Source organism: Zootoca vivipara, chromosome 7 (genome assembly GCF_965207765.1).
Source record: "Zootoca vivipara chromosome 7, rZooViv2.hap1.1, whole genome shotgun sequence".
Lineage (NCBI taxonomy): Eukaryota > Metazoa > Chordata > Lepidosauria > Squamata > Lacertidae > Zootoca > Zootoca vivipara.
Genome location: NC_142590.1, coordinates 88,728,547 through 88,748,532, shown reverse-complemented (window position 1 = coordinate 88,748,532; position 19,986 = coordinate 88,728,547). Strand labels below are relative to the sequence as shown.

Below are 19,986 nucleotides of genomic sequence, written 5' to 3'. Positions count from 1 at the left end.
CAGCTGAGCTCCAGCCTGGAGACAAGCACCAGGATGCTTCCTTCAGAGGTGCGGGCAGGAGTGCCTTGGACAGCTTTTAAAAAATATATAGGCTGGTCTATGTAACCGTTCACATTCATTCAGATTGTCTGGTTTGATCATTTTAATCGCATATCAACTGTTCCTACACATTTTATTGTATAGGCTGCTTGATTATATATTATATTATATTATACACACATACCCTGGCACCTTAATAGTGAAGGGTACTTTTTAAAAAAATCAAATAATAAAAATACCAATAAATATATGTATATAATTTTAATACACCTAATAAATATTTTTTCAAACCCAATGATAAATTATATTTTCTTTTTAAAAAAACAAACAAATATTTTTTTTTAAAAAAACCCTAATAATAAAATAAGTATTTTAAAAAACCTAGTAATGCATAATAAATACAATTTTTTATAAAAAAAAAACCCAATAACTTAATAATAGCTAATAAATAACACACAATTTAAAAAGACCTACTAACATGTAATAAACAAACGAACAAAAAACAATTAAATAAATGGGATATAACAGCGGATAACATTTTAGAAAGGCGGGTGGCCTAAAAGTCCTCCCCGCCCCCATTAACTCTTCCATCGGAGCCGAGGCCGCCGTCCTTCGTCATCACCAGCCGCCTTCCGTCGCGGCGCCGCTGCCTTGTCGCTCCGCACCGCCGCCCCTCTTCTTCGCACTCAGTGGTACTTCCCTCCTCTCCTTTCCGAAAGGCCGCGGCGGGAGTCCCCTCCACAAATGGACCGTTCCTCTCCCACCAACCCTCATTCCCTCCCTTGTCCGCCGCGTCGCGCGTCGCTCTGTCTGCCCGCCCCGTGCCGTTGGCGCCTGCGCAGTGGCGCCGCTGCCCTGAGGGGGGCTGTTTCTCCAGCTGGGCGACTGTTTACAGCTGCGGGGGGGCGGGAGACTCGGCGAGCGGAGGAAACAAGAGGAGGTCTGAAGGGGCGGCGGCAGCTGGCGCTGGAGGAGCAGGTAATCGTGAGGGGGTAAGGAGACGCCTCCCCTCCTCCTTTCTGTCAGTCTGGGGGGGGGGTCCATGTCATAATAGGACCCCCCCCCCCAATCCCGTGACAAAGGGCGCCTCACCCCCGCCTGGCAGAAAAGGCCCCGGCGGCCCTTTCTTCCCCTCTCCCCCCCTCCCAGATTGTTTACCACAACATCCAATGGGCTGCTTGCCCCGCCCCCCGCCCAGGTTGGGGGGGGTATCCTCCGCCCCAGTCTCCTTCCTCCATGGTGGTGAAGGGCCCAGAAAGGGCTTCCTTCTTGAAGTGGGGAGAGGCACTTTGTTATGGGGTGACACGCGTCCTCCTCCCCCCCCCGTCACACACCCCCACCCCAGACTCCAAGGTCATGGTAGGGGGCTTTGGGATGACCTAAGGGGGTGTGCTGGGTGGCTCCTCCTCTGCAAGTGGAAAAAAAAGACTAGCGGGCTTTGAAAGGGCTGGTACCTTTGGGTCAAGTATAGCAGCCTCTCCCGAATTAAACTTAAGTGGTTGTAATTGGGTTTTGAATCGGCGTGCAGTTAACTGTTGCTGTTTCTTTTCCCCAGTTTTGTTGTGCTTGCTTGACTTAGCGGGTCCTGCAAAGTGCTGTTCTGCATAATGTTTTTTGTTAGTAGGTTTCATGGCACCGAGAAAAGGGAGGGCAGCCTGGAGAAAGTTTGAGAAGCCACTGGTAGAAACCAAGGCTGCAACCCCCTGCGCCTGCTAACCTTAAGAGTAATCACAACTGAACTCAGTGGGGTTTATATAAGGCTGCTGCTCTGTATGTCTCCTTCCCCACCTGCCTCACGGAGATGGAGCTAACTGGTCGTTTGGCCTCTTTACTCTGAATGGTCCCTATTCTGCCATTGCCTACAACCCCTCACATATCCGCTTTTACTCCAACTTGCTTCTCTGCTGTTGCTGTAGTCAGTTTTTAAAATTTATTTTAAGGCACCCTGTGAGGACCTGCCGTAAAAGACAGGGTGCTATTAAGATAGCAACAGCACAATCCTAAGCATGTCTACTCAGAAGTAAGTTCTACTGAATTTAGCAGGGTTTACTCATTACTACCTGATAAGTGAGGTGAGCGTTGCAGCCAAAATGACAGTACTTGAGAATTTCTCTGCTTTGGCTCACTTTCTCCTTCTCAAAGTAATTAGAATAAAGGCTATAAAATCCCACCCCACAAATCTTGCTTGCCCTCCATGGGACTGGCGTCTTTCTACCCCTTCTCTCCCCACACCCCCGCACCTTGAGGATAGAGCTCCATAACTTCTTTCCCTCTCACCACACTTTAAAAATCACTCTTCCCTGCCCCCCTACACTGAGCCAGGCAGCCCTTTGTTCCTCTTTCCCCACTTTTCTTATAATAAAAATACCCCATAACTTCCTTTCCTCCCTTATCCACCCCACCTCCATAATAAAGTACCTGATCCCAGCTTGGTAATGGAACAAGCCAGCTCTTTATCTCTCTCTTATAATGAGACCCCATAATGTGTATCTTTCTAGCCCAACTTCCAAGATAATGGGCATGAACCTGCAGTTCTTTTTCACTACCGTCTACACAAACTTGTGGGTCACCCTCTCATAGCTTTCACTCTGCTACCGCAGTGCCTGGAAACAGGCAGTCAAGTCATGTATCATTAGTGATGACCAGAGGAGAAATTACTACCAGGAAGAACACAGAGAAAAGAAACACTGTGGTGCAGCTGCTGCAGCACAACCAGATGCCTTTATCTGCCCCAGCTGCGACAAAACATGTCTCTCCTGTATCAGTCTCTGTAGTCACAGCAGGCGCTGCAACCTTCCAACAGCCTTACCTCACACCCAAAGGCATATTCCTCCATTGTCTCCCAAGACAGAAGGATGCCAACCAAATTACTTTCTCCAGAGTAATGGGTACATTTTTAAAATTTTGCTGTTGTCATCCACGGCTTTGTGATAATTCTCCTCCCAACCCCAAGCCTCTCCAATAGAAGCTAAGCATTAATATTAATAATAGTAATTAAATTTATAAACCACCCTTCATCCGAAGATTACAAGGCAGTATAAAGCATAAAAATACAAAATGAAAACACAAAATACATACTACAACAACCAATAACCCCCACCCACAAACACATTTAAAAGACAATAGATTGCTTAATCAGCCAATGGCCTGGTTATAGAGTTGCTACATAACACAAATTAGAGCTCAGTGGACTCTGCTGCCACCTGGCTCTTGGCACTTTTCTGATCTCTGCTGCAGAAGGAGAAAAGCCTCCAGGTAAGGTCAACCAGTGGAAGGTGGGCGAGCCAGTGGATCATATTCACCCTCCCCAAGTCTCTCACTAGTGCCTGCAAACTCCTCCTCTCCTGGGCATCCTGCCAAGAACAAGCTATGCTGGTTCAAGATGTATAGCTCTGCGGAGCCCATTGGGGTGAGTGTTCTGCTGAGAGGCACTTTTCTCCTGGGACTATGACCCAAAGTCACCCCTTGGACCACAACAACTGTTTGCATTCAGGTAAATTCTCCCATCTGTGTTTTTCAATGCTGAGTAAGGTTACCACTCCCACAAAAGTTCTTCCGAAACTCTGTGCATTTAAATGGTTTCTCCCCTATGTGGGTTCTTTGATTATGAAGCTCTTTCCACATCCAGCACAGTAAAATGGTTTCTCTCCTGAATGTGTCCTTGGTAAGCCCTCCCTTGCGAGAATGGGTTACCATAATATTAGTTCTTTGTACTTCCAGCCCCAGCCTCCAGAGCAATGGGTGCAGTGCCTCAATCTTTCTCACTACTTCTCCGTAGCCTTATGGCAGTGGGATGATGCAGCTAGCCCCCCTACTCCTTTTGATAATAAGACCACCTAATTTTATCACCACCATCTCAGGGGCATTCGGGTGGAAAACAGGGATGGCCCTCTAGCTATTATTGGACTCACATCTCTCATCAGCGCAACCCAGTATAGCCAGTGTTTAGAAACAATGGGAGTTGTAGTGCAGCACATCTTGAAAGCCATAGGTTTCCCACCCCGATCTAAAATTTCACTCCTCCTCCTCACCCCAATCTGCTTCTGACACTGCAGATGAAATTCTTTTACAATAAAGGATGGCAGCTGATTGAACCTGCCCCAAAGATACTTGATAGAGAAATGCTTAAAGGTAAAGGGACCCCTGACCATTAGGTCCAGTCGTGACAGACTCTGGGGTTGCGGCACTCATCTCGCATTATTGACCGAGGGAGCCGGCAAACAGCTTCCAGGTCATGTGGCCAGCATGAGAAAGCCGCTTCTGGCGAACCAGAGCAGCACACGGAAACCCGGTTTACCTTCCCGCTGTATTTATCTACTTGCACTTTGACGTGCTTTCGAACTGCTAGGTTGGCAGGAGCTGGGACCGAGCAACGGGAGCTCACCCCATCACAGGGATTCGAACCACCGACCTTCTGATCGGCAAGCCCTAGGCTCTGTGGTTTAACCCACAGTGCCACCTGCGTCCCTTGAGAAATGCTTACTGGAATGCTTACTATGGCATTGAAATCGGGGACTCTGATTTGAACTCCATTAAAGTTTTGGAAACTGCAGAATAATGTTTTTCCAAAGCTATGCTAGGGGATTTCAGCAGTGCTTCCTTGTACAGAATCCAGGTGGTCAACAATTAAGGCAAGAGCGGACTACACTCAGTTAAAGTACCGTATATTTTTAAAATTGCTATTATGCCTATTGAGCATTTCCCTGCATTGTGCTTTATGGAATTGGGTGATAACAAAACCTGGAAAGCAGCTTGTCAATTTGTTTTACACTATTATTATTTACTAGAGCTGAGCTCTGCTTTGACCTTGAATAAGTGTCAGCACCTGCAACTACTGTATTTAGAGACACCGTATTTTCCCCTTGGTATCCATTCCAAGGGAGCATTTTTGAGCTAATTATCTAACCAAACTCTCCCCAGTTTCCTTAAGAAATGCCTGTATTGGGCTGTGTTTCCAAGTGATGCCCACTGCAGTCTTGGATAGTCTCTACAACAAGGTCCCATATGCAGACAGACTTTGTATTTGTAGTCAGTCTCAGGTGGAAGACATCACTCATTATCTTTTAGCCTGTCCCTTATATAGAGATCCAACAAATTGCTTTCTAAAAACCTTTGGTCCCACAAGCAAGCAGTCACACACCTTGACAGAAATGGTTTGGTTTCTTTTGAGTGACAATAATAGCTTCACAACTAATAGTGATCCTCTATGCTTTGCTTGCAGGAAAAAAATAATTCAGCAAAAAGGGGCCACTATAAATTTATGTGATGATTTGGAGGTTTGATCTGAAATCAAGCTGGATTTGAGTTTGTTGGTATCTCTGGTAAATTCTCCCCCTTACATAATGGATGCTGGCAAATTGGATTTTAAAAAAGGCAAAATGATACTAGAATTGGAGTTGTCAGAGGTGCACAAGGGAAAATGTTTTAATGCTCAGGAACTTGGCAGAGTGTTTGGAGATTTTTATATTATGGATGTATTCTGTTTATTACTACTATTGCTTAATATAAGTTTGTCATGGCCTTGGCTAGAGCCATAAACTTATGAAGTGAAACAGTATTCACCCGCATAATGCCTCCAATATCAGTGATGGTATAAGCACTGAGTCCTGCCTTAGTCCTAGGAACTCTTAGTTAACTGTTGCAATGAGAGCTGATGTAGAAGTTTATCAGCAAATGCAAATTTCCCCCTTTCACCCATTATGATATGGCCTTATCCTTCACCATTTCTAGAATAAACTATGGAGGTTCGTCCTGGTCTACTGAAAATGTTGCTATTGGCTTTTGAGATCTGAGCTTTGAGTATTAAAAGTATTTCATTTTTCCAGGTGGCATCCAGTGAATATCCAGACACACATGCAAAGTTCTGTAATGCCACCTAATTATTTGTACCATTCAGCATCCTGGCCTTTAGTCCACATAACAGTGTTTTGGTTCCGTATCTACGCACGAGGCATGGGGCAGCTGCCAGCGGCTGTAATTCTAGTGCCAGAAAACAAATGGAATACACAAATCATTCAGTGGCTCTAATGCAGGCATCTCCAAACTTTGGCCCTCCAGATGTTTTGGACTACAGTCCCCATCATCCCTGACCACTGGTCCTGTTAGCTAAGGATCATGGGAGTTGTAGGCCAAAACATCTGGAGGGCCGCAGTTTGGGGATGCCTGCTCTAATGCATTTTGAATCCAGGGTGTCTGCAGCAGGTCTTGGCTGCAAAAGGAGCATTGCTCTGTGTTGTGGGAAGGCTATTCGTTACCACCCCCACCCTCTCCTCCCTGTGCTACACAGTTCCTCTGTGTTAGGGCAACGTAGACAGGAGACTCTGTTTTCAGCAAGTGTGCCCTGGGTTGGCCACAAACCAATTCTCTCTTGTAGTGGCAGAGCAGAGCAAGCAGAGGCATGCTAATAGCCCTGTGACTGGACTGCAGCCCGGTCAGATGGCAGCTGCCTTGTGTTGGGGTGCTTTTTGACTTTGTGATCATGTTGCTTTGTGAAGAATGGAAAGCAAATGGGGGGAAAGAGGTTACAGTGGGTGTATGTAAAGTAAGGCCTAAGCTGTATTAAAGGTCAGAAGAAGAAAGCTGGAAGGAGGTGCATTCATACTTACATCAACCTCAGGGATGCTGTTGGGAGGTTAGCTCTCCATGCCTGGAATATTTTCTGCAGGCAGCCAGATACTTCACACTGAATAGGATTAGGTTTCTCTTTTCTACGGTAGAGAGCAACAGTTAGTCCCCTCACAGCTGGAGGTGCACATTTCGATAGTGTGAGGATTGTATGTTATCACCTTAATTTATACACAATTATGGTGCCTGGTGCTTTACAGAGCAACACAGGCCAACGCCAGAAAGAACAAGACAGGCCCTTGCCCCAAAGAGATTACCGTATAAATTAATTTCAACAGGGAGACGAAGGTAGGGGAGCTCTACCGAAATATAAGCCAAATATTTGGGCTTTGTTGCTGTTGAGGAAAAAGTAAGTTTTTCGAAGGATTTGACTGCCACCAATACACTGATGAATGCCTATAGAGTTAATATGTCATCATCATTGAATACCAGTTACTGGGGTAAAGGAGAGAGTTAATATCTCCATGCCATGCTTCTGGGCTTACCAGCCACATCAGTCTGGCTGGCCACTGGAAAATACAGTTCTCGACTAGATGCAGCAAAGGCTTCTTTTGCTGGATGCCCTTTTCTTCAGGTATCTGCTGATAGGACCAGTTAATCAACAACTAGATTGGTCAGATGGCCAGTCTGGGGAAGAATGCAGAAGCAAATGACCAAGTTATCATCCCTTTTACCTCTTTGTCAACATATACATAGTTAGCAGAGGCTGAAATCTCATCCTGGCACTGAGCCTTTCCGGAAAATAGGAGAAAGACATCAAGCCCTGGGCACTTGCACCTCTAAAGGCAACCAGGAGGCGTTTGTATGGGGCTTAAACTTACAAATTTAGCTACTACAGGGGCATAGGTGGGGGTGGGCCACTTGATGGTCATCCCTGAAGCAAATATGTCTCATGGAATGCTTCTATTCTGTTGCTGCCATAACTCCTCTATTGCCCAAAGTGCATCTGTGCTAAAGAGATTACACTGTCTCAGTGCCAAATTCTGAGCACAGTCAAATACGCAGTTTATAGTCAAAACATGCAGATAAGCAGGCATATGCAAACTGAGGAATGCATCGTGCATAAATTTTAAACTCAATGTGTGCAAAGTCTGGTTTACTTTTGTGGTAATGAGTCTGAGCATTGCTGATGAGAATTGTTTCAAAGATGCTCAAGATTTCTGCAAGGGTGATCGTAATCTCCTTTGCCTTGGTTAGATTTTGCAGTACCACCTGGTGCTGTTCCTAAATTTTTGATGTGCACGGTTGGAACGTTGTTTCTGCTGAATACATGCAACAGTGAAGCTGAGGCAGAACCTTCCAAAGCAGGAACAAACACTGAATCTGCCGCTTCTGCAGTTCTTTCCAGAAAAGAAAAGCACTGTAAATAAAAATTCATGTTGTGCTCTTCCTGTATGAAATGTTAGCTGTCTGTAGAGAAAAGCGAGACAGCTTTGGCATTGCAAATTAAGTTATTTCCCATTAGAACCGGGGTTTTTTTTTAAAAAAAAGGACTAGTATTGTTCAAAGATTGTTGCATATTATATTGTGGTACAGATAGCTGTAGTGATCTCCAAATTGCACTCTTACCCCACCACCATTCACCTCTGGGTGTTGGTGTGGTGTTTGTACATTTGCCTTAACAGTAAGGTTTTGGTTCAACTCTGTTTGCCATCCCTCTGGTATTGTTTGTTTATAGCTAGGGCTACAGCCTCAGTTGATTATAAGGCTGGGAGCCAAGGTACTACTTTAAGGGATTTTTGACTATTCATTTCTATTTTAGCTTTTAGGTCAAATTGCTATTTTCAAATTGACCAGCTTGCATATTTTTCTTACCAACACAGTCTGCCTTGTGCATGTGTTCAGGCATGCACACGTGGCTCAATTTGGAGTCTGGTTTTCTCAGGGTGTTGTTGTTGTTGTTGTTATAACCTGCCCATCTGGCTGGGGTATAAATTATTAAAGAATGTCTCCTTAAGAGCCAAGTGAGGCTTACGTGGGAGATATGAAGGGATTCTGCTTGACAGTCCATCTCATTTGCAAAGTTCTCCATTCAGCAAACTGCAGTGAACTAGCACAAAGGAGAGCTGTGTTTTCTTCCACATGCAAGCAAGCACCTCCCAATTTGGAGCAAGTTGCTTCATCAGGTAATCTACAACAACAGGACTGGTCAGTTGGGATGTTTTTGGAGTAATGCCCACCCACCCATTCCAGATTTAGGCTGCAATCCTAACTCTACTGGCCTTAATTCAATAAGGCTTCTGAATAGACATGCTTTAGGTTTGCACTGTTTTCGTTCATCCCAAGAACCCTCCTTGATCCATCGTCCAGTGGTGGCACTTAGAAAACCAATAAGGAAAAGGGATAAGGAATCTGACCCGCCAGATGTTGTTGGACTCATCAGCGTGGTCAGTAGTCCAACAACCTCTGGAGGGCCACAGATTCCCCATCCATGCAGCATGGGGTTGAGAAGTAGGTTCAAGAAGCCTCATGAAATGTGTGACCAGACCTGTTATGATACATAGGCTTGAGGTCTCGCAATCCTCCTCTTCTAAGAAATGTTCAAAGTTCCTCCATGCAGTATTAGTGCTTTTCTGCTCCGAATGTTGGCAAAAGGCAGAGTATGCTTTGGTGTGAGGAATGCAATATAGAACTATCCAGAATCCATGATATTTCCATAACCAGAAGCAACTTCACAGAAAGCTGACAACACAATAAAAAGTGTCTGGAAGGGTCACTGGTGTATCATATCAAAGAGTTTTTCTGCACTAATAAATATGCATATGTATTTGAAATCCCCCAGAGAAAAAAGGAGAGCAGTAACTGGTGATGTTTGTATATGTGAAAGTGGTTTTGGTTCTGTATCTTTTGACATGCAGGATATACTCTACAATGCACTTAGCGTCACCTGGATTTTTGTACTTGAGCAGTTTTATTTGACTGGTGCAGTGACTTTTTCCTTTTTCTCTCCTCTGCTCTCCAGAATTGGTTTTTGAATTTGTTAGCGTGGACAATGGGAGGTGCTGTGAGTGCAGGAGAGGACAATGACGAGCTAATTGATAACCTAAAAGAGGCTCAGTACATCCGGACAGAGCTCGTGGAGCAGGCCTTCAGGGCTGTCGACCGGGCAGACTACTACCTGGAGGAGTTTAAGGACAATGCGTACAAAGACTTGGCGTGGAAGCACGGGAACATCCACCTTTCTGCTCCCTGCATTTATTCGGAGGTCATGGAAGCCCTGGATCTGCAGCCTGGGCTTTCCTTCTTGAACCTGGGAAGCGGCACTGGCTATCTGAGCTCCATGGTTGGGCTCATCTTGGGTAAGTGACTGTTTTGATCAGCTAAATGATCCCTGCGACTCAAGCTTCTTACTGTGTGGGGTCAACACATGTTCTTAACACTGACAGTACGGTGGGCACGTTTAACCTGTGGGCATGTTTTGAGGAGAATATTAAGAACAAACATAATACAGTGGACCCTCTGGATATGAATTTAATTCGTTCCAGGGGTCCGTGCACACCCCGAAAAATCCGTATCCAGAGGTGCCGCTTATGCACGCTGCGCAATAGAGTGCTTCTGTGCATGCGCGTGGCATGCAGAACACCTGCGCAAGTGGTGAAACCTGGAAAAATACTTTTGGGTTTGCTGCTTCCGCAACCCAAAGTTTACGTTACTCGAGAGTAACGTAACCCGAGGGTCTACTGTAGTGGTCTTCAAAAATCTGAAGGACTGTCCTGTCTTGCAGAAGGTAGAGCAGGCTTGTCCTCTGTTGCCCTAACAGGACAGGACAATCTACGAGTGGAAATTGCAAGGAGGCATGTTTCAGAGCTATTCGATAGTGGGACAGGCTGCTTCAGGACAGGCTCGACTCTCTGCCAAGACCAGACAACCATCTATCTGAGATGCTGTAGTTGCATCCAGCATTGAGCAAGGGGTTTGGATAGTTGTTGTTTTTAGTTAGTTAGTTAGTTAGTTAGTTAGTTAGTTAGTTAGTTAGTTAGTTAGAGGAGGAGGAGGAGGAGGAGGAGTTTGGATTTGATATCCCGCTTTATCACTACCCTAAGGAGTCTCAAAGCGGCTAACAATCTCCTTTTCCTTTCCTCCCCCACAACAAACACTCTGTGAGGTGAGTGAGGCTGAGAGACTTCAAAGAAGTGTGACTAGCCCAAGGTCACCCAGCAGCTTTCCCAATAAGAATAACCTGTGTTCAACAAGTTCCTTTTTTTAATTACAGCATTTTATTTATTTTCATTTTTAATGCATCCTTCCTCCAAGAAGCTAAGGGTTGCACACATGCTGCCTCCCCTATAACTTCACAACAACCCTGTGAGGTAGATTATGCTGAGAGTGTGTAACTAACTAAGCTACCCTGTGAATTTTATGACTGAGCAGCTATTTGAATCCCGGTGGTCTCACTTGTTAAGCCCAACACTAATTGCTACACTGCATTTTCTGTTGAAGTTTGTTCCTAAATACAACTGTGTGTGCTCTCTTCCACCTCACCCCACCCACCCTTTCGTTTTTCAGCAGCAATAATAGCTTATAGAAGGGAGTCATCAGCAATAAACAATTGGGGCAAGCTGCAACTGTGCCAATTATTTTCTGGAGTTCAAAATTAGTGCTTGTTTTTTAGCTTTCAGTGTAACTGCTGAATGGCAGGGATGTGTCTAGAAGGGTTTAAGCTTTTAGATTTCGAAGATGGACTCTGGAGCAGTTCCCAGGGTGCATGGGTGTGAAAAATGTTTGCCTTACCTGATCATCCATGCAGCTTGCCTCATTGCTGGCCCCGTGAACCACAAGTACCAGAAATTCCATAATCTGCTTCCAGGGTCATCTGTTGGGATGGTGCACGGGTAACTCATTTGGGCAAAATGTTTTCACACACATACGCCATGGAAACTGCTCCAGAGCGATTCTGCAGGTGCAAATTATTGTGAAATTTCAATGAGCAGAGAAAAATCTGGATTTTGCATTGGTGAGTTGACTCTCCTAAACTTGATGCTTCCTCCCTTGCTCAGAGGAAAACAGCTGTGGTCCCCTGCCCTTGAAATCCCCATCAACTGTTGCTGTGCTTCACTCATTTTTCATGCTCCACTTCATATTGTAGCACAGCAGTAAATAAAACCAGGAATGGGTGGTTGGCAGCTTGTCATTTGCCACCGCCCCCCCCCCTTAAGGAAATAGCCTTCTCTAATGGTGTTATGAAGCTCTAAGAATGGAAGTAAATGCAAAACCCACTGGAGGAGATTCTTGCTTAGTTGGATCAAAATATGTTGGTGTAAATGGCCTTCTGGTCTAGAGAAATGGGAGAGATTTGTTTCCTCTGGAGAAATGGAGGGCAGGTAAACAGAAGCTCTTGGGAGGGCTACCTTTGAGCCCATTAATTGTATGGAAAGGTAACTTTCACTAAATATACCATCCGTAAGCATCTAAAAAGAAGTCTCCGAATGCATTTCTCCAAGTTTTTAAGTATGCTTTGCTAATAACTTGAAAATAAGGTAAGCTTACCCCCCCCCCCCAAAAAAAAAGCGCCATGTAAGAGCCAGGTGTTGGATTGGCCAAACCCAAACTTGCACATCTTTCAGATGTACTTTCTCATGCTCCCTTGGTGGTTTTCCTCTCACTGGCATCCTCTCCCATTCTTCCCTGCCTGTTACTTTTACCGATGTGGGACTCATTTTGTAGCCATTCAGTTCTGCAGGTTGGGTGGTTTATGCTAGTAACCAGTTTTGAGGAATTTGCTTTGTATCTGCGCCTTAAGAGAAGCTCAAAACCAGCTCAGAGTCTGAGCAAAGCTTTTTGGATTCATTCTGGTTCTCCATCCAGTTGTTTTTCAAATGTTTTTTCCCCTTGCATTCCCTAAACATATGCAGGCCCTTTCGGCGTTAACCATGGCGTAGAGCTTCACTCTGACGTTATAGAATATGCAAAGCAGAAGCTGGACTTCTTCATCAGAACCAGTGACAGCTTTGACAAGTAAGATTGGACATACCTAATTTGCGTTTAAACTGACTTCCTAGTTAACTCCTAGTAACTCCTAGTTAGCAGCATACAGTGAGTTCAAGATGCATATGTGTGTCTTGCATATGCGATATTAGGTGCTAGGACGCAGAAAGAAATCAAGAACAGTTCTGTCTTCCACTCTTGTGGATTTTACATACCTGATACATGCCTGAGCTTAGAAACAAAAGCAATTAGTTGGGTTCACTCTAGAAATTTTTTTCAGGTTTTTTATGGTACATTACAAAGGAATGCATTTTTAAAAGGCTTCTGAGATAAAACAATGCAGTGGGTGAAGTATTTATTTATTTATTTATTTATTTATTTATTTATTTATCAATATTAAAATTACAATTTTAATCTAATAATAATAATCTCTAAGTGGTTTACATAAAGTAGTATAAAATATTGATTAAAAATAGCTTTAAAAACAGACTTTAAAACAGTAGACATAATTAAATTATCAAAATATAGATAAAGCCAGCAATTTAAAAAACAAATATACATAATAAAAATTACATGCCAGGGTAAGCTTGCCTAAAGAAATGAGTTTGTTTCATACAACTGAAAACTTGCTTTTCCATCGGGGAAATTGACATTGTGGTTTCACTGGCCAAGGAGGAGAGATCTACACCACACTGCAAACCAAATATGCTTTTACTGCTGGACCCCCACCCCCAAGGAAACCTATGAAAGTGTACTTCTGGGAAAAGGCAGGAAGGAGCCATAACCCAATGGCAGAGCACTTGCTTTGTACACAAGAGGTGAAGGTTCTGTCTCTGGCATCTCCAGTTAAAATTAACTTATATGGCTGGAAAAGAGTTCAGCCCGAGACTCTGGAGAGGTGCTGCCAATAGTAGACAATGACGGCTCACCAATTGCGTTGCTAGGCGGTTTTTGCAACCCAGCACGGGCTTCCTGGCCATGCCATAGAAGCCTGCCGTTGCTCCATCCCTGGGCTAGCTGCAGATATTGCAGTGCTCCTGCCTGGCCTTGGTTTAAATCAGCCAATCAGCAGCAGCCTGGGGACGGAGCAAAGACCAGGTAAGGAGGCTACTGCCTGCACTGGCCATTCAGTCGTCTCAGAGCATCATGGAGAGAGGTCCATCGTCAGGAAATTCTGGAGGTAATTGATTGGGGACGGTGGTGTAAGGCTTGCGGGGCTGGCTTATAGCCTGCATAGAGGATGCAGCACAGTGGCTCTGAGTAGCAGGAATGGATGTTTTTGTTTGAGTTAGGTCTATAGGTAATCTTGGTAGCCTTGGTATCTTGCCCCTTTTTGTTTTACGATGCAGTGCTGGTTTTGATGGACCAACTGTATAAGAAGGTAAATTGCTCATTTCAGCCCCAGCTACCTTAGAAAACTGTGTTTGCCAAGTTTCCATGGGAGAAGCCATAACAGTTTTCCAAAATGGCAAAGGTTGCAGTTCTGGAATGTATTGCCCATATACTTTGCTTGCCTCAGTAATAAAGGATTGATATTTTAATATATGGGGGCTTAGAAGCTCCAGCCTGTGAAATACTTGTGCCATCTACAAGCGTCACTCACTTCTCAGGTTTGAATTCTGCGAGCCTTCCTTTGTCACTGGCAACTGCTTGGAGATCTCTCCAGACTGCTCTCAATATGACCGTGTCTACTGTGGTGCAGGAGTCCAGAAGGAGCATGAAGATTACATGAAGAACTTACTGAAAGTTGGTGGGATCCTCGTGATGCCATTGGAAGAAAAGGTTTGCTTGTGGGATGGCAGGTCCTCTCATTCCTATGTACCGTTTGCCCCTTGTTTTTTGCAGTGAGCTTAATTTACCAAATTACCAGCTGTGTGGCAGAAAGGGGAGAGGGTTTGTTTTCAAGGCTGAGAAATAGGCCATCTATTCTTGCTATCAAAAGGTGATTCATCTTACATTTTTGTTCTCAAACGCAGCTGACAAAGATAACACGAACTGGCCCTTTGGCCTGGGAGACGAAGAAGATCTTAGCTGTTTCCTTTGCTCCTCTGATCCAGCCCAACCACGCGGATTCGGGGAAGTCAAAACTTGTTCACTTGCGTAAGTGTGCCACATATCTATGCACCTGCTCTATTTGTCTGTTTATTTGTTGGGTTGGGCCATACGAGGCTCAGAGAGACATTCCTCAGAGATGGGCACTCTTTGCCATAGCTTGCAGTCTGACTTGCCCTAGGCTCTGCACTTTCTCACCATGGAAACAGGACTCACCCAGCATTCAGTTCTGCCTGTGTGTGCTCATGCTGATGATATCATCACTACATTGGCTAGCATGGAGGCACCAGTTACATAGCGGCTTGTGCGGTGACCTGCCTCACTTTGAGAATGGCACAGGGGTTAGCCACCTGCCGGCTCTTGCATGAAGAGAAGAAGAAGAGTTTGGATTTGATATCCTGCTTTATCACTACCCTAAGGCAGTGTTTCTCAACCAGTGTGCCTCCAGATGTTTTGGGACTACGACTCCCATCATCCCTAGCTAGCAAGACCAGTGGTCAGGAATGATGGGAGTTGTAGTCCCAAAACATCTGGAGGCACACTGGTTGAGAAACACTGCCCTAAGGAGTCTCAAAGCGGCTAACAATCTCCTTTCCCTTCCTCCCCCACAACAAACACTCTGTGAGGTGGGTGAGGCTGAGAGACTTCAAAGAAGTGTGACTAGCCCAAGGTCACCCAGCAGCTGCATGTGGAGGAGCGGAGTCCCGAACCCGGTTCCCCAGATTACGAGTCTACCGCTCTTAACCACCATACCACACCACACCAGCTCCATGACAACATATACCTCGGCTTTGCTGGCAAAATCTGTGGCAAAGCTGCTGTGCTCTCCTGACTAGCTGTCAGTTTCTTCCAGCCATCATTATTATTATTATTTTATTATTATTGAATTTATATACTGCCCTATTCCCGGGGGTCTCAGGGCAGTTCACAGAATAAAATCAAGATATAAAACCACAAAATACCAAATAAAAATAAAAACAACAACCCAATAGCCCCCTGCCACAAAAAAAAAACACATTTTAAAAGGGCATAGGATGTAAATTGAATCAACCAAAGGCTTGGTTAAAAAGGAACGTTTTTGCCTGGCGCCTAAAGGTGTATAATGAAGGCGCCAGGCGAACGTCCCTGGGGAGAGCATTCCACAAACGGGGAGCCACTGCAGAGAAGGCCTGTTCTCGTGTTGCCATCCTCCGAACCTCTGAAGGAGGAGGTACATAAAGAAGGGCCTCAGGTGGTGATTTCAGGATCCAGGTAGGTTCATATGGAAAGAAGCTACCCTTGAGCCATGATCTGCGGAAGTGTGTCTGCTCTTTAGTCCATGCCAGCCAAGGTCCTATGCTTCTTACTCTTCCCTCTCTCACATTTCCAGCACCAATGATGGTTCGCACGCTTCAGGACCTTGCACGCATTGCTATCCGCAGCACCATTAAGAAGCTGATTCACCAGGAAACGGCAGGCAGAAACAGCAACGGCCTCAGGAACCCGCCGAGGTTTAAGCGAAGGCGCATCCGCCGCCGCCGCATGGAAACCATCGTCTTCTTGGACAAAGAGGTCTTTGCTAGCCGGATCTCCAACCCCTCCGACGATAACAATTGCGAGGAGTTGGAGGAGGAGGAGAGCAAGTTGGAAGAGGTGGAAAAAGCTGTCCCTGAACTGAAGCCCGAGCCTCCTATAAATGTCCTGAGAGAGAAGGTCTTGAGCCTGCCTCTGCCTGACCCTTTGAAATATTACCTGCTTTATTACAGAGAGAAATAAAGGTCACTGTCGGCATCAAGCAGAGAGGTAGGCAGGACAATAAAACAACTCAGTAGGGCTTGACAGATGTATGCCACTTGCTTGCCTGTTAACGTGACCACGCATGGTGGTAAGCTGGCCGGGGAACGTGGCTGCCGTGTACTTAAAATGTGATAGCATTTTTCAGATTCCTTCCCTTGGTTAGTGTGCTCCAGTTTTGTCCTACAGCAGAGCTTCCTCGGTTGGGGGTGGGGGGGGTGGGGGCAGGCTGGCAGCAAAGCGTTCTGCTGCTTACTGAAATGAAGATTTCATTCAGTAGTGGAGGGAAACCAACTTTGCCGAGACATCTCTGGATTTCTCAACTATTGTTTTTTGCCAGGTGGCAGTTTCAGAATCATTTGGGCAGCACCCAAACAAGTTGCTCCACCCTAAAAGTGGAAATCAGGAAGACGACAGACTCTCACCCACAAAGTCTGGTCTCCTCCAAAAGCCCACAAAAAAGCACAATTTTACAAAAAAAAATACAAAATTGCGGGTTTGGTGTATGTGTGATGCTCAATTAAAGCTGTTGTTTTTAAATCAGCAGGGGCTTGGTTTAGGGAAACACTTTTTTTACAAGGGAGGTTACCCTCTAAGAAGAGTATCAATATGGTCTCCTGAAAGACTCATTAGGAGAATTCCTATTTGATAGGGGAGAGAGAAATGGGCATTGTGAGGTTGAAACAAATAATTAAGATGCAGTGCTTTTCTCTTTCTCTCTCTCTTTTTGCTTTTGACTTGATGGCATGAAAAACCTGCTGGACTCATCCAGTTTGTGGTTACATTCTCTGAAAGGATATTAAGTGATTACGAAGAGCAGTAGAGGGGGGAGGAAGTGCAGAGACTGACTAGTATTTTAAAAGCCATCAGACCTGCCTGAAGGTCTGTTGCATGAGTGCTGAATCGGGTATGTAATGTTGACAGCTGTGAAGTTCTTTTTTAAATTGGTGTAAGCACCTCACTACTTGGAAGGTGGTTCTTTTTTCAGAGAGTGCCCAGAATCTGGAATCAGTGTTTGTTTGTTTGTTTGTTTAAAGAAAACCTAAAAGGCTGGGTTCATAGTGTTGTCATTGGCCCAGCAAAGACCTCTGCTGCATCAAAGGGGCTAGGTGACTCTGTGTAGGTTTTTCTAGGTGAAAGGCATATATAATTATACAGCCTTGTTCATCTTAGTTTGATTTTGTCCCTTTTCACCAGTTACACAGCTATACTTAGTTTGACAGTGTACAAAGATGTGCCATGGAGCAGTCTAACACATCTACTTAAATTATTTCTCGAGCGTTGGTAGGTTATCTTTAGCCTAGGAATTTGGAGTGAGAAAAGAAGGAAGAAGTGGATCTTGTTGAAAGTCTAGGATTTTCTTGTAAGTTGAAATGCTGGGGACTAAAAGCAATTTTTCCCAAAGAAATTTAGTGCAATTTTTTTTGGTCCATTTTATAGTCTTTGGAGTTTCCTGTTCATCTTGTAAAATGGTCATCTCATTGGCATTTTCATCTCAGCTTGCAAATAGACAAATAAAAATTGTCCCGTGTAGGAGTCAATCATCTCCCACATGCATATGTGAATCCATACTTAAGGATGCAAGTGTCTTTCTTATCCAGCCCATAATATACAGAGGTGTCCCCAAGCTGTACACATGAAAGCAGGGATTTGCTATGATCTGTCAGAAGCTTGATACACCCTTGCTTTTGTGGCCCAGACATTGCATGTCCAGTGTTCTATTTCATTTTGTGCCATCTGAGAGGTTTTAAGGCAACAAAAACTAATCCTTTGTAGAACTCTGGTCCCCATTTTGCACCTGCAAGTTCAAAATGCATCTTATAAAGTAAGATCTGAAAAGTAACACACACAGCTGTCTGTCAAAATCTTTATGTAATCCTTATGTACTTCTTAGTTCTCCTATGCTTAAACCATTCAGCATTTTAAATTTATATGAAGCTGCCTTATACCGAGCCAGACTAATGATCCATTTAGCCTGGCATTATCTTTTGTGGGTGGCAATGGCTCTTGTATGGCATGTGCCTCTCCAGTGAGCAAGACCAGTTTTCATCTTCCAACGCGCAGCTTGCCAGAGAGGCTATGAAGTTGCCCTCCGTAACGTCAACTTAATTTTCAAATGATCTGGTGAACAAGCCTCTTTGAGTTGTCAGTGAAAGCTGCCCCAGAGGGAGGCAATCTATCCATTAACCATGTTTGACTTCTTTTCCCCTGCAGCGTTATCAAAGACATTGTGTTAGGGGTCGTCGTCCCCCAAATCATCTTGTCCATTTAAAAATCTTCTAGGACTCTTTTTTTAAATAGAAAGATAGGCTCTTGTAGGGCTTTCCCCTCATTTTGGTTGAAAATACATTCATGAGTAATTATGCTCTGTCCACTTGCTGTGTTATTGAAATGCAAAGGTAGCAAATGTTCGCTTGCGTGTGTACGTGTGCACACACAGTATAATTGTGAAATAACGTAGGCTGTAGCATTGTAACAGAAGGGAAATTGTCAGTGGTATTCCTACACACCAGCATTTACACAATGTTTAATCCAGTTCAGTGGTTGTTCTTAGTAAACTAACTGTAGCTGCTGTCATTGTTACTATGATTATTATTTTGTGGAATCTGTTCATCTTTTATTTCACCCTTGGACATCAACCGTCTGCAGTTTCACATACCTGCATTTAAGCCTCATGTGGTTGTTTCGTAGCTTTCGGTAGGGTCGCCAAGTTGTCCGCACGCAGAAGGAAGCTCTTCTCCATAGGTTTCGTTTTCATATGGTAGCTGAAGATGTACATAGCTGTAGAGATGAAGGTTTGCAGGGGTGGGGAGTACTTTCTGAGGCATGGGGAAATGTTGGAAGCAAATGATTAAAAAAAAACAAATTTTTATCAAAATAAAATGTCCTGTGTCAATAAATATGTTCCCAATGTAAGCCTCCTTCAGTTGCTTTTGCTTGGTGTTCAGAAATCCCGTACTGGAATGATTTTCCAAACTGCTGTGGCTAGAGAGACTGATGCTGGAGAGACATGTTTCGTTGCAGCTGGGGCAGAGGAAGGTGTCCAGTTGTGCTGCTGTAGATGCACCATGGCCTCTGCACTCCTCCCAGCAGTCATTTCTCATCACACTAGAGTGATATTTAGCCGCATTGATCTGCTGCTTGATTTCGGTGGAGTTGAGGGTGGATGGCAAGCTCAGAAAGAAACCAATAGCAGAACGTCCTGTTTCTACCACCTGAAAACCAGCAGCAATGAAATGCCAGAATAATAAATGTGCTATTGTGAAAGACCTCCATATTATTATTATTATTATTATTATTATTATTATTATCATCATCATCATCATTATTGAAGTCTGGTGTTATGCACTGTTAATACAGTCCATGAAGTTTACCTGGAGAAAGAGTGACTTCAGCACACAGCAATAGATGGAAATGGGTTTGGAATTTGGGGCAGGGGAGCAGCTGGCCCCTCCCCCCAAAAATGTGCTAATGAGCTTCCTTGCTAACAGTAACTTTGGATGCATAAGGGGTTGTTTTTACTTGCAGTGGTACCTCTAGTTGCGGACACGATCCATTCCGGGGTGCCGTTTA

At 44.5% G+C, this 19,986-nt stretch overlaps 1 protein-coding gene across 3 annotated transcripts; it reads left to right on the top strand.

Annotated features, from left to right (window-relative positions):
• Positions 1 to 164: 164 nt before the first annotated feature.
• Positions 165 to 19,329, top strand: PCMTD2 (protein-L-isoaspartate (D-aspartate) O-methyltransferase domain containing 2). Of its 3 annotated transcripts, none has more exons than XM_035123102.3 (6): positions 165 to 1,017; positions 9,626 to 9,962; positions 12,516 to 12,618; positions 14,199 to 14,370; positions 14,565 to 14,688; positions 16,010 to 19,329. In XM_035123102.3, exons 1-6 carry the CDS (start codon positions 784 to 786, stop codon positions 16,393 to 16,395), a joined length of 1,356 nt encoding a protein of 451 aa, XP_034978993.2. In that variant the 5' UTR covers positions 165 to 783; the 3' UTR covers positions 16,396 to 19,329. The 3 variants fall into 3 exon arrangements, with proteins under 3 accessions (XP_034978993.2, XP_034978994.1, XP_060133332.1); XM_035123103.3 differs by having other exon boundaries at positions 880 to 1,031; XM_060277349.2 differs by lacking the exon at positions 165 to 1,017 and adding an exon at positions 8,711 to 8,789.
• Positions 19,330 to 19,986: the final 657 nt, after the last annotated feature.